The sequence below is a fragment of the Lonchura striata genome, chromosome 2 (genome assembly GCF_050655825.1).
Source record: "Lonchura striata isolate lonStrDom1 chromosome 2, ASM5065582v1, whole genome shotgun sequence".
Taxonomy (NCBI): Eukaryota; Metazoa; Chordata; class Aves; order Passeriformes; family Estrildidae; genus Lonchura; species Lonchura striata.
The window spans coordinates 96212304-96225673 of NC_140704.1; the positions used below are offsets into that span (position 1 = coordinate 96212304).

A 13370-nucleotide genomic window follows, 5' to 3' on the forward strand; every position below is an offset into this window, starting at 1 on the left:
AAGGATACCTAGGAAAGAGTAAGTTTTCTGACATATTTCAGAGCAGGGAACTAAACCATCTGGAGACAGAGACTGGTGGATAGAGAGCCACATGAGGAACACAGAGGTGAGAATCAGTGAGCCAACAGCACAGCAAGGAATAAATCAGGATAGGAATAAGGGAGTTGAAAAAGTGTTTCTTTCTTCAATATTCACAGGGTGGGATGCTCTGTTGAGCTACCATTAGGGCCAAATGAATGGAAAGAAGTCAGATGTGGGAAAATTAGCAAATTGTCTGCTGAAAGCAGGGGCCAGTATTTGGCTGATAGGACTGGAGTGCTCCAAGCACTTGGTAGCCATGCAATACCCTTCAAGTTATGAGAATGTGAGGTAACTTTCAGGAACCCAGATGTTTCTGTTAACTTACACTGGCTGCTCCTCATTAATATAATACCAGAGACCCCAGGACAAGTTTTTTGAAGAGGCTTTGTGATAGCGCTGATAATGGTAATTGCATTTGAAGCAGTTGAGAACTCTAGTGTATAGCTGAGGGAGACAGGATTAAAGGCCAAGTTCTTCTATCAGAAATGTCATTAAATGAAAGCAAAATCACTGCAGTAATTTGTGGAATTTTAATTTGTAGAAACATGATAGAACCAATAGTTTAAAATACATGAAGTGTTCACTGCTGTAAGGCCCTAGAGTGCTACTGGATCCCAGATAAACTGAAATATTAAAGAAAGAAGAGCCTGAAGAGGACAGAGCCATGACTGTATTAAGGGAATCAGTTCAAAGGCACCATGGAAACGCTGGAATAAAAGTAAGCTCCAAGCTGTGAGTTGTCTTCAGGGATAAGGTTTAGATAGCAGATTATTCCTAGAGATAGCAGGACCTATACACTTTCTGTAGTGGGACTTTTCATGCTTATCTGCTCATTTGAATGAATTCTAGACAGCGTTTGAAGACTGCAGCTGTGAACTGGAGGCCCAGCTGTGTGTTCCAGAGTGGGTGAATGGCACAACAAAGAGCAAGACAGAATCAAGTGGCTTGAGGTGCCACTGTACAGCTGAGGCTCTGGCTCATCCCAAAATCCTCTGTCAGGGACATAATGCACCAGTTGCCATGACATTTGTTTCAGTTTCTGGAAATCCTTTTTTTTTGTTTGTTTGTTTTTTGGTTTTTTTGTGGGGTTTTTTGTTTGTTTTGTTTTGGTTTGGTTTGTTTTGGTTGGTTGGTTGGTTAGGGTTTTGGCATTTTTCTTGTATATGTGTGTTTGCCTTTTCCTGAATTTCTCCCTGTCCAGCTCACTGAAGCCTGCTAAAGGTTTGCCCCTTTGCCTTTTAACAGCTCATGTGAACTAACTCTGAACCTTCTACTGAGGGAAAGCAGACACACATAGAAGCTGTGACAAAAAAACATGAAAATCAGTTAAGTCTATTGCTCTCAGGATCATATTCTCTCCTTTAGCCTACTTTGGAAGTTCCTTGTTTGTCACTTTGCAAATACTGAGCAGATTATGGCAGGTTTGGTAGAACTAAGTGGACACTGAGGAATGGAGGCATTCTACTTCATATTCTGATTAGCATTCACATTACTTTAGCATCTAAGGGTCACAGAAGTAGGTTGAGGTGTCATTATGCTGAATACTACGCCATCAGAAAGAGAAATACTTAATGTCAAGTTTTTGATTAAAAAAATCCAGTAACCTCAGATTAACTTCCAGGAGGGAAGAAAATTCATGGCATTTCTTGCATTGTTCACCCCAGTTATCTTGGCCCAATGCAGACACACATGGGGAATCAGGTTTCTTATACACAGAAGTCTGAGCCAGCCCTCATTTGTATCACTAAAAATAAAGATTAACTTCTGTGAAATTACTGAATTTATCCTAGTGTATAAACAGTCCAAGAGAAGGCAGAGTCTGGTCCTGTATTATTTTTTATTGCCAGAATGCTTCGTTTTCCCAGTGCTATAAATCTATTTTATTGCCTTGTGTTATCCATGGCATTTATCCGTTGACTGTGAAGCTAACAGTGAAATATATGAAAGTAGGGAAATTACTTAGGAGCTGCATTTCATCTTAAAAATGAAAGGATTTTTCTGACAACTTCTCAGGTATTACATACAAGCCATTAGAACTACAGCACTAACACCTCATCACCTCAGCTTGTTTGAGAAGACAAAAATCAATTTTCTGAACACGTGAAATACTGATTTTAAACACAGCAGTATGACTATTAACAAGATAATAGTTAATTAAATAGAAAATTAGTCTTTGCTCAGGTGAATTGCTTTTAGAATGAGCCACTCCCACAGCCTAGGTTACAGAAAATGGTGACTAAAATAACCATCTGATTCTTAAGCTTGTAATTGTCAGCACAAATAAAATTTTTAATCTCTGCACACAATGTATTTAGGGACTTTAAGAACTAGGGGTTATGAAGTGTGTAATTTTTGTATTTCTAGAGGCTTTCTCATTTACTATGGTCTATTAAATCACAATTTGTTTGGGGACATTTTACACTGATTATTTGGCAGCACTTTTCAGAAATCCAGCTATTTTGATCCAAAAAAATGTAGGCTGCCAAATTTGGGCTGGCAAAATTTCAGAACCGACACAACCCCAGAGCACAGAAATGCCAGCTGAAATGACCAGTACAAAATTTCTATCAGCTTTTGCTCATCTATAGTGCAAAAGCAAACACCAACAAAGCCAAAAGGCTGTTAGGGTTGCATCCAGCCTGATCATTGCAGAAGTTACTTTGAAGTATTTTAGAATGCTGCTATCAGCATGTTGTTGGCAAACCAAGGGTGGAAGCATAATCATTTTATTAGAACTCCTACTCCTCTCCCTCCTACTTGAGCACTCTTTGCTCAGGGGTTCTGTGAGCCCCCTTCCATGCTATAAAGTTGTACCAGCTGACAGCTGACACACATAGGATAGATGATAGATGGATACTTCCCAGCAGTAGTCCCAGGGAATATTTGCCACCGTTGTTTTCTCTGTTCTAGGCAGCTGTTTAAGCTAGCTTTTGCATTGCTAACAAGTACTGAGATTAAAATAGATCTTTAAAATAGATCTTTCCTAAGGCTTCATAGAAACCTGTTGGCTGGATACTCTCACAATGACTCATTTCCACAACTCACACTTCCCACAAACATCTGTGAATCATAAAAAGCTTTAATGAATGTGGATAGCTCTGCAAAGAAACTACACATCATCTAGGTATGTATACTTTACTTCTTTTAATTCTGCTCTCAGCTGTTCCCTTTTTTGTATTTCATTTCGTGCCAGGTTTTTATTTTAGACGGTGCAGATGAGAGGCTGTATTTTTCATATTTCTCTGCAGACCATGTCTGGCACAATTCTGGGGTGGAATGAATAACAAACCTTCCATTTCAAGGAACTGATTTGCAAGGATTGAGAACCAAGTCCAATTCTCTTCTTCTTATGCCAAAGGAACTTAACTTGTTTTGTACACAGAGGGACTTTCATGCAATAAATAAAAACCAGATTACTGTAGCAGAAGAGGTAAAAAAAGGAAGATTAAGTTGAAATAAGAGAGCATGTGCTTACCCAATTTCCTCACTATAATTAAAGCAGCCAAAAGATGTATTTCATTATTTCAGGAGCATTATTTTGTTCTACCAAAAATTTCTTCTGTAGATACTGAAGATGTTTTATTCTATATTTATGCAAAAAAATTAATATAAATTATACTTCACATAGTCAATATTAAGTCAACTTGAAGTTCTCCCAAGGTCTAATTTAACTGTTACTCAGATGTTATGAAGGTCAACGTGGCAATCTTACCTGTGGATTAAAGAATCCTGTCATCCAGAACTGGTTTGGACGGCCATCCTGCAGCCAGCTGCTGAACTGCTGGTTTCGCTCAAGAAGCTCAGTAAACCAAAATCCTAAAGTAGTTGACTCCCAGGAAATCTTAAACCACAGTTTTGGAATTCTAGCATCATAAATATTATCTAAAGCATCTTGCAATTCTTCTGACATAATTATGGTTCCTGGAAGATAAGTAAAATGTTCAGAATGAACTTTCCCCTAGCTTGCAAAGGCAATTAAAACTTCCAAATGACACTCAAAGTCTAATAAACCCTCTTTTGTTGTGTCTTAATTGCACACCTGTAGTGCTGCAGTCTTATCAGTCTTATCAGTTTGCAGTTAATTTGTTCAAAATTATAAGACTTGATTCAAAGCTAAAGATGATAAGATAAATGATATTTCTTCTGTTGTTTTGATCCAAAACAAAGATATGTTTCTTAAACAACTTCTTCTCCCTCGTACACATTATTTATATTCATTATATTCACAGTGTGTCTAGAATGTGATTAATCATTGAAAACTGTTTTATAAATTTTAATGGATCCTACATGCATGATCAATGATAGAGCTACAATGTGTAACTCATCTATATCCTAAGCATGTAGTGGCAGTGATTATATTAATGAAATTCACTATTACTAATGATAACTTTGTACATTTCCATTATCAAGATTCTCAATGGGAAAGCAGGAGGTAGAATAAAGCTAAAGGCAAGATTTTTTTTTTGGCAGTGTGTACTCACTTATTCCATGCATAGTGCTGCTGTCTACACTAAAATGTTGGCGTTCACTAAGACAGTCATTCTTCAGTGACATTCACCATTCCATGTGCTAGAAATGCCTACACCTTGTGTACCCTCAATAGTAATGAGATCTAGAACACAGCCATGCCTCAGGATGACTTCTCTGTTCCAGAAACTGGTTCTATTATTCTCCCACAGAAACTGATCTGGTACCCCAACTTTGATTAAATATTCATATAAAACCAAAGTTCAATGTATCATCACACATACAGCTGCTGTAATTCCCACAGGGACAACATGAGATATCAAAGAGAATTAAGTGGCTTCCACCACAGAACATGTAAAGGAAAGGGAAGTGGTGTGGGTAACTGCAAACAAAAACTGCAATGGTCCATTCAAACATACCCATAAGGAAATGTGGCCTGTAAAAAGAAAGTATTTCAAATCTCTTCCTTCCACTGAGGTCGACAGGGCCTCAGATGAGGGGAAGGAAAAAAGTATCCAGAAAGCAAACACCAGCTTAATTTTGAATATAGCATTAAAACCTAAACACTCCTTATAGCAGTGTGTGCAAATTTAGTGCATTTTTACAATATATAAATGGTAAATAGGCCTTGATTTCTTCTAGCAGATAATGAGTGATCTGTTTCCATTTATATGCACCTCTTTTTGTGCAACAAATCATTTGAGAAAACCATTAAATTTACCAAACAGTAAATATTTAAAAATACCACCTATCCTGCATTCTCTGCACTTGCTTTGTAGTCAGGCTCAGAATCACATTCTAGGGTAGCTAAGATACTTTTACAACACAGTTAATAATCCTACTCTTTGATTATTAATCTTCTCTAATATAAAACCAAGACAACCAACATTTAAGAAAGAAGTCATTCCATGTCTACTCCACTTTGCTTAGAAAAACATAGTATTACACCATACGCTTTATTCACCTTTTAGAGGCAGAAAAGTGAGGGAAAAAGTCTTGCAATGCATGTTGGTTTCAACTTCAGAACAACCATACTGAGGGCACAAAACAAGTGAGGAGCATCCTGGTTTAGCCCTGGGGATCACTACCATTGAACTGAGAAAGAAAGAACTCTTTCATCCCTGGTTATTCCTTGTTTTCAGGCTGATACATTCAACTTTCTCCTTTCTTTCTCTATTCTTCTGGGCAGGCTGGAGCTTTTCAAATAGGGAGATGCAACCACTCTCTGCCCCAAAGCATTGTGAAATCCCTTAGGATGTCTGCCTGCTATGACTCAGAGCAGCTGTTGAGACTGTTAAGCCAGAGTGTTCCTGAGGATGAGGTATGTTCACAGCCCAGGCCATGCCCCTATATCTGCATGAATATTCCTAGTGAGTGGGTGTCATCTCTGGCAGGAGGCATTCAGCGCTTGAATTTCAGCACTAAATGGCATCTGTGGGTGTTGGTATGAATTCCTGTAGCCAAAATAGTCTGATAAAAATAAAAATAATTAAAAAAATAAAATAATTGTCAGAAATAAAAGTATTACAGGAGAAAAATCATGCTATCTTTCTGACAAAAGTGGTACAGGTGTTTGAAAAACTATCTTTGATAAATTGAATGAGTAGTACAATGTCATGGGCTTCTCATATTTAACTTCTGGGAACCTCAGAGCACTGTACTATATGAAGAGACTGAATGTCCCATGAACTTAACATGACAGGCTCAAATGTTCTATGAATCAGACAGGCCAGCTGTTTATAACTTGGTTATTTTGGGGGTTACTCCATGGTATTCCCTTTCTTGAATGGAATAAAGGCCATCCAAAAATGACTGATGAAGGGTCAGGTCAGTTAAAGAAAAGATGGCATTTCCATACTTTAAAAATAATATCTACTGTAACCATACTGTTTGCACAGAATACACAGTTTGAAAATTAGGATTCCCCTTTTTGATTGACCTACATTTAGATAATTTCCCTTCTAAACTATTTCTAAATCTATCCTATTGCTGAGGGGTGAATAACCCATTTAAAGGTTTTCAGTTTTGAGGATAACTAGTTTTTATTGATAAATAAAGTAAATAGTCTGTTCTTTTAATATGATCTGGTTTTAAGGTGATTCATTCTATAAATATAATGCTTTGAATAGACTACATGAGGAGCTTGTATTATTTCTTGGAATTGACCCTTTTCACTACCATACCTCCCACAAACTAATTTGAAAACTGTGGCATTTGTATAATTTGTATCTGTTTTGCATTTCACATTTATGAAAGTGTCTTCCTGGACTAGGAAACTTGTACAGCTTATTTAAATGAGTAGCTAAAGTTAGGAACAAAGGAAGGATCTTAAATTCTAGCATGAACCAAAAAAAGCCTTGGTCCACTGACTGATTGTCTTCCCACAGGCACAGATGTAAATCAAAAATAACAAGAATAATTATGTAGGATATAAATGAAATGAGAAAAAGGAAAAAGCTACTTTCTCCATCAAGTACAATTTGCCAATAGCTAATATCATTATAATAAAATTGGAGACTGGCCCTGGAGGACAATACTTACTAGACACTGCATCTGTTAAGCTAGCCTGAAGAGTACATAGAGAAAAAAGCTCAGTAAAAGCATCAATCCATTATTGACTGCCCCAGTTCCCAGCTCCAGAAGATGACCTTTTCAGCCTTTAATTCCCACTCAAGTTTACCTCCAAACTGACTCACTTCATTCTTGAAGCAGTCATACCTTGCTTCCACCACCAAGCTCCAACTCCCTCTACTTTGCTGAACAGGTTGAAAAGAAAATACCAAATTGTTTATAACTTCCTACATTTTCCTCTCTTTCTGCTTTATGGCAACAGCTAACACTCGCCTGGGTTTTCTCAAAGCTTTTTTCAAAGCTTTTTTAATTATTCCACCCAAAAGGCACAAGGTATGAAAGCTAATCTATGTTTTCCCATACCTAAAACTACTTTTTGCTTCAGGCAGTTACTTGGGTATTTTTCTCTTTCTTCACTTTCAGTACTTGGGCACTTAAGCATTTGGAGGTAATTCCCAGGAAGTTCTCAGAAGCTCATTGAACTCCACCACACTGTTTTAATCCCAAGGCCCCTCAAAATTTTGTCACTTTCTTTTGCTCCAACTCTAAAACAGGAAGAGTAAAACAGACAGACAAGGCCTGCAATGCTCAACACTCTCTCCATGTTTTATTTGTAGACTGCATTCCCTCCAGCTGCATCTATCCTTTGCTCCTGCTCTGTTTTCTCTTTGTTTTCCACCTTTATTCTCTGGTGCAGAATCCTTTGATTCAATTCTTCAAGTCAGGAGAGATGAGAGGGACTAAGAAACTTGAGTAGCACACATTTTTTCATACAGAAGAGTACAATAATCCTAGATTCTCTTCAATAGCTAAATCCTTCAGTCAGAAAGATGGTAATTTCAAAGTAACCTTTGAAATTGTTATGAAAATTTACCATCTCCAGTACTAAATGCTCTTAACTGAAGAGTCCTTTCCATCAAAAGACTGAAAAGTATAAAGCAGTAATTTGAAGATGAAAATCCACATACAACTCTACACAAAAGTAATACAAATCACTACCCTGAGCTAGAGTAATACAATAGACAGATAAACTCTATTCTGCAGTTTGTCCTTAATGTGCAGTGTGTGTTTCTAAACAGTTGTCCTGGCCAGCATCATGGCAAGCATATGTAACACCTATTAAGAAGTTCAGAAATTATGTGCCACACTGTGAAAGACAACAGGAGGCATTCTGGCATTCTTATCAGGATGAGAATTAAATAATGGATGAGAGCTGCTGAGCTAAGAGTAACTAAACCACAAGACATACTAGACTCATCCCCTTCATTCCTCAAATGATCACTCCATTGCTACATTCCATTAATGTCTTTACTGAGTGCCCTTAATTATTTTCAAATAAAATCTTCATTCAAAAGTGATGAATCCCTACAAGCCTCACACACACACATATACATACAAACAGTACAACTTAGTAAGGTAACAGCCCAAGATCTTTCAGTTCAAACTTCTATTACCATTGTCAGCAAGCCAAACTAAAACTGTGTTAGTGTTAGCAAAACAGAGTCAAAACAGAATTTAGCCAGACATGGTGAATGAGTCCATACCTCTTCTTTTGACAGGAAATTACCTTTCCTGTGCACTCTAGCAAGACTAGTTTCCTGAGCTTCACTTTTTCACCATGTAGGTTAAAATAAATTATCAGCTACCTATTTTGACTCTTTTGGACTTCATTTATATCCCTCTTATAAGGTGCTACATATAATGAACAGAAATTCCTTTCAGCATCATGATACAAATGGTACTTTCAACCTCATGGTATTCTGAGTTGGAAAAAAAAGTAGCGAATCTTTATCTTGGGCTTCACTCATGAGCTTGTGTAAATGCCATAAAATCCTACACAACTCCTATAATGTGTAGAGCTACATTGCCATAGAACTGCTGCATTTTCAGGAAATGTGTTATCAGGAAAGGACTTATCTCTCCTAACTCTGAAAATACTGTACAAATAGCAGTGGGAGTTCTGAGATCATGAGGCACATATATGACATGAAAAGATAAAAATCCAATGTTTCTCAGATATTCTTCACTTGTTCATGAAGTAGACAATTTAGGCAATTCCCAAGGATTTGTTTGAAAACACAAAGCTGTAAGGTACTAGAAACACAAACCAAGTGGATGCAGTTTTATGACTAAAGTAGAACCTAGATATAAGTAATGAGATAAGCATTTTTTTTGTTTCACAAGAAGCCCTTAAACACAAGGTAAGTGTGTTAAAAAGAACAAGGATTAAAATCAAACTAAAAGCTGTGCTTATTTCCATTGCCAAGAATTCAATACCCACTTCCAGTGCTATTACAAGTATGCCCTACTTCATTCATGGAAAACACTCCCACAGAATCTCTCTTCTCACTTTCTTCACCAAGAGAAGACATCAAAAATTACCACTCTTATTCAGTGCATGGAGAAATAAAGACAGCCCCACAAAATCTCACAGACAGGCCACATTCAGAAAAACTCAAACAAACTCTAAGTGGCTAGGATTAACTGGATGGGTCATTAGATTTTATTGCATTTAGTGACACTATCTTCATTAGTGGGAGAGGAGCTTTGAAGTACCCACTTTACAATGAAGAGTGGGGAACTAGTATTCCGTACTAGAGGCCTCTACACTGCCAGAGGCAGAAGGTAAGTACACAGGAACTCTACAGCTTGGGTACTGCCCTACAAAGAATGGTAATTTTCTGACAGGGGCTCAAGATCTGCTGTTCATAACCCATTAAGATGTGTCATTTTTGGTGCAAACCCAATGTCTTCCTTCTCCTTGTCTCTGAAAAGATTTCTCTGTTTGGAACATGGCTTCTGTTTAGGGCACTCGAGAGGACAACCATCACTGCTGTGTTCTGATTTATGGTGAAGCTCTGTATTATGCCAACTGTGAAATAAACTCTGGGCAATCAATAAGTAATTAAAGCAGAAGTAATAGTTGGGACATAAGTGAGAGTACAAAGTGCAGCTACAATCTAATTACTACCATTTGATCCAGAAAAAGTATCCCTCTGGGCAGCACAGTTTATTGGTGGAGATGCAAGTTTCTGGGGCATATTTGCCGACAAACATGTCGGACACATGCTGAGCATCCTCACCCCTCCCAAAAGCTGAACTGCTTAATCTGCCCTCTGGACAGAGGGACAAAACTGTGTCTGCAAATTCCTTCCCCATTCCTCATGTTCAGCTGCACATGGATTCTCCCTGAGGAGGAGTTTACATTACCTCAAATTACCTCAAAAGCCCCTGAGGAGGGCTTTACATTACCTTGGTGCGCAACATCAAAATAACAAGGTCCATCCATTCACATCCAAACTGCAGAATCAGTTATTCAGATTTCCTTTCACAACCTAAAGACACATTATATTCCTAAACACCAAATTTATTTGAAATTTTAGGTCTGCTTAAAGTGGGTCCTGGGGCCTTACCAGGTTTGTGAAGCCAGAGTCAGATACATGAGCAGGACAGATGTCAAAAATTGTATTACCAGTTTGAGCAGGCACATCAGTTTACCTCATTGTAAAGAAAAGGAAGCACCTCAGATGACCTGAGATTGCAGTTGACTAGTTTTGGGAGAGAATCTAGTATGAGACAGTGTGGGGTTTTCCCTTTTGCTGAGAAAGAGTGCCTAAATGTTCTTTCCAACCCCTAATTAACAGTCCACCACATGCACTTGATATAGCATGAACATGCCAGAAGCCTTTAATTGTTATTGTTACCTATACATCCAATTTTGTTTTCAAAGTAATTTTTCACTATATTTAACTTGTCTGTCCATAAGAAATTATGTTTTAGAGAATTGCATGGAAGTTACAGCATTAACTTGATTAAACATCTGGCAGAGGACTGTGCCCACTGTGGAACTGAATGTGAATTGCAAATAAATTATGTTACTCATCCACCCCACTGCAGAATATTATATATATTGAGAATTTAAATATATCTATCACAATCAAGGAAAGATTAACACTTTCTTGGATGGAAAATACTCCTTTTATATACTTGAAAAGGGATTCTATTCACATATAAAAGGTAATTTTCAGCTCAGGAAGAGAGGAAAATGTTTCTTCCAGCTTGATCTTTGCGTATGTTATTACAGGATATGAAAGATTATTAGCCTTGGGAACATCTTTCCTAGATTCAGATTATAGGCATGAGGTTTCTGAAGCATGTCTTGTTGTCTTAGTGTGTCATACAAATGACAGGAAAAAAAAATCTCTTTTAATCCTTATGTAATAAAAATACAAATTAAAAAATAATCCCCCCTCATGAAATACATTGTCAGAACACCAGTAAGACAGATTACATTAAATGCCATTAGCTACATCAGAAGGGACTAATTCTGAGGCACTCTGACCTGCTCCCTGTGAGGACAGTTTGCTCTGTCAGATAATTTCTGTCTCTCTGCTAGAGAACAGCAGACTTGGGTGAGAGTTTTACCAGTGGAATCTACCCATTCCTGCTTCATTTTAATTTCATAATTCAAGAAGCTTGGCTGAGCAACAGTACACTTTCCTTCCTGGGTATTTCAACTCTTGCAAAAGAGGAAGCAAAATAGGAAATGAAAACAAAAAGCAAATGGCAACAGCATTATCCCTTCTTTTTCCTCACTCTTTTTATGATCAAATTTTCCATCTGCTTCTAGTTGCCTCTACTCTTGTTTTTTTTAAAACTTCATTCACCATTGCTCACTTTCAGCCAAATACTCCTGTCCCTGAGAGATACAGAGTGCTATTTCCTATGAAGCCTAAGCGAAGAACTCTCTCTCTCCCTTTTGATTGACACTGCCACTCACTTCAGCTTCCATTTAGAAACATGCCATTTGGTATAACCAGTTTCAAAAATGTGTCAAATTTCACCTTGAATTAGAGTCTTGATCACCTTGCCTCCTGACTTCCCTGTCTCTCAATTACTTAGCAGCAACCGTTCTACCTTGTTCTATATCATTATGTCTCAGCTTAATTTCTTAAATAACTCTGGTACATACATGGCCCATGGACTTTTTCATGCAATTCAGCTCCTCTGCGCTCTCTAGGGTACTAGAGAAAATCACAGAAGTGAAGTAGTGCTGAGGGACACGAACTGCAATACTGGAGAAGATGCACACAGAATAAATTTAGGTGGAATGTCCTTAGAGATGCAATCAGGAGATTTTAATTAGAATTAGTGATAAAGACAGAGAAAAAGAGAAAAACTGTGAGAGGGAGGGAACAAAAGAGAAAGGAAGGAAATTAGGAGAAATATTAATTTAGTTATATGGTATAAGCAACTGCTAATAATAAATATTGCACCTTAATTACAATGTTTGATATTGCAGCTTACCATCAATAGCCAATTTGAGATCAGTCAGTGTAGTTCGAACTCTGGATATAACAAGTTGCATCCGGTCAATTTCTTGACGGAGAAATATATTTACGGGCTGAAATGCTCCCATCTTTTGAAGTTGTGTTTTCACCTAAAAAAGAATAGTGCAATGATTATAAAATCTAATCTTCTGTTTGCCACACAATAATTTTTGAAAGTAAAAACATTTTCAGAAAAGAAACATTTTAGTAACAGATGGCCATTCAAGTCCTGTGCCAACTGTAAGATTTAGCACACTGTGACTCATTAGCTTACCAGAACAAGCTCCTCCATCATTCTAAGAAGGGAAAGTTCCCTCTTTTTGAAGGGACACAGCAGTTCCTTCTGTCCTTGTTAGGCTGCAGGGTCTTAGATCTTAAAATTAAAAAACCCATGTGCTCTACAAAAGTACTGTTTGATGGTAACTTCTCTGTACTTCCAAATTGTGCTGGGTGAACTTTCTCACCTTTTCTTGCCCTGCTGAGCTGAAATAGTGCAACAAATGGAGTTCCACTTAACAAGAACAATGATATGTAAAAGCCGCTAGCTTCAGTAGCACACAATTTGCTCATAAGACAAGATGCTCATGGATACATTGTTAGAGAGGCAAGATTGCCAGAAATAATACAGATGCCACAGAAATCTGTTACACCATTATGTGCACCATTTTGCAAGAAGAAGCCTTTGGCCTTTTTAGTTTTCAAGGGTAATAGTTTCTCTCAAATTCAACAGAGAATATTTTCAAAACAGAATCAGTTGCCGGTGTTGGTTAAGGACATGTCATAACGACGGTAGCAATGGCATTCCCTGTCACACTTTTGCATATGATGTGTATGGAATGTGCTTCACACATGCACTGCATGTTCCATGTATATTGAAGTTCACTGTGCATGAGAGAGGGTTTAATGGCACCTGCAAAAATC

The 13370-nt window shown here is 37.6% G+C and overlaps 1 protein-coding gene across 4 annotated transcripts in view; it reads right to left on the reverse strand.

Moving 5' to 3' along the window:
- LOC110469703 (dynein axonemal heavy chain 5) overlaps nucleotides 1–13370 on the reverse strand; it is a 151383-nt gene that overhangs the window by 6032 nt on the left and 131981 nt on the right. For 3 of the 4 annotated variants that reach the window (XR_014952814.1, XM_085571792.1, XM_077784814.2), the window contains 2 exons: nucleotides 12427–12559; nucleotides 3794–4002 (listed from right to left, as the gene is read on the reverse strand). Coding sequence is in view for 3 of the 4 variants with exons in the window: in XM_085571792.1 (XP_085427918.1) it covers nucleotides 3794–4002; nucleotides 12427–12559 (342 nt within the window). In the remaining variant the exon portion in view is untranslated. Of the gene's footprint in view, nucleotides 1–3793; nucleotides 4003–12426; nucleotides 12560–12723; nucleotides 12933–13370 lie in introns of those variants that run through there. The other variant, XM_085571793.1, reaches the window with a different exon arrangement.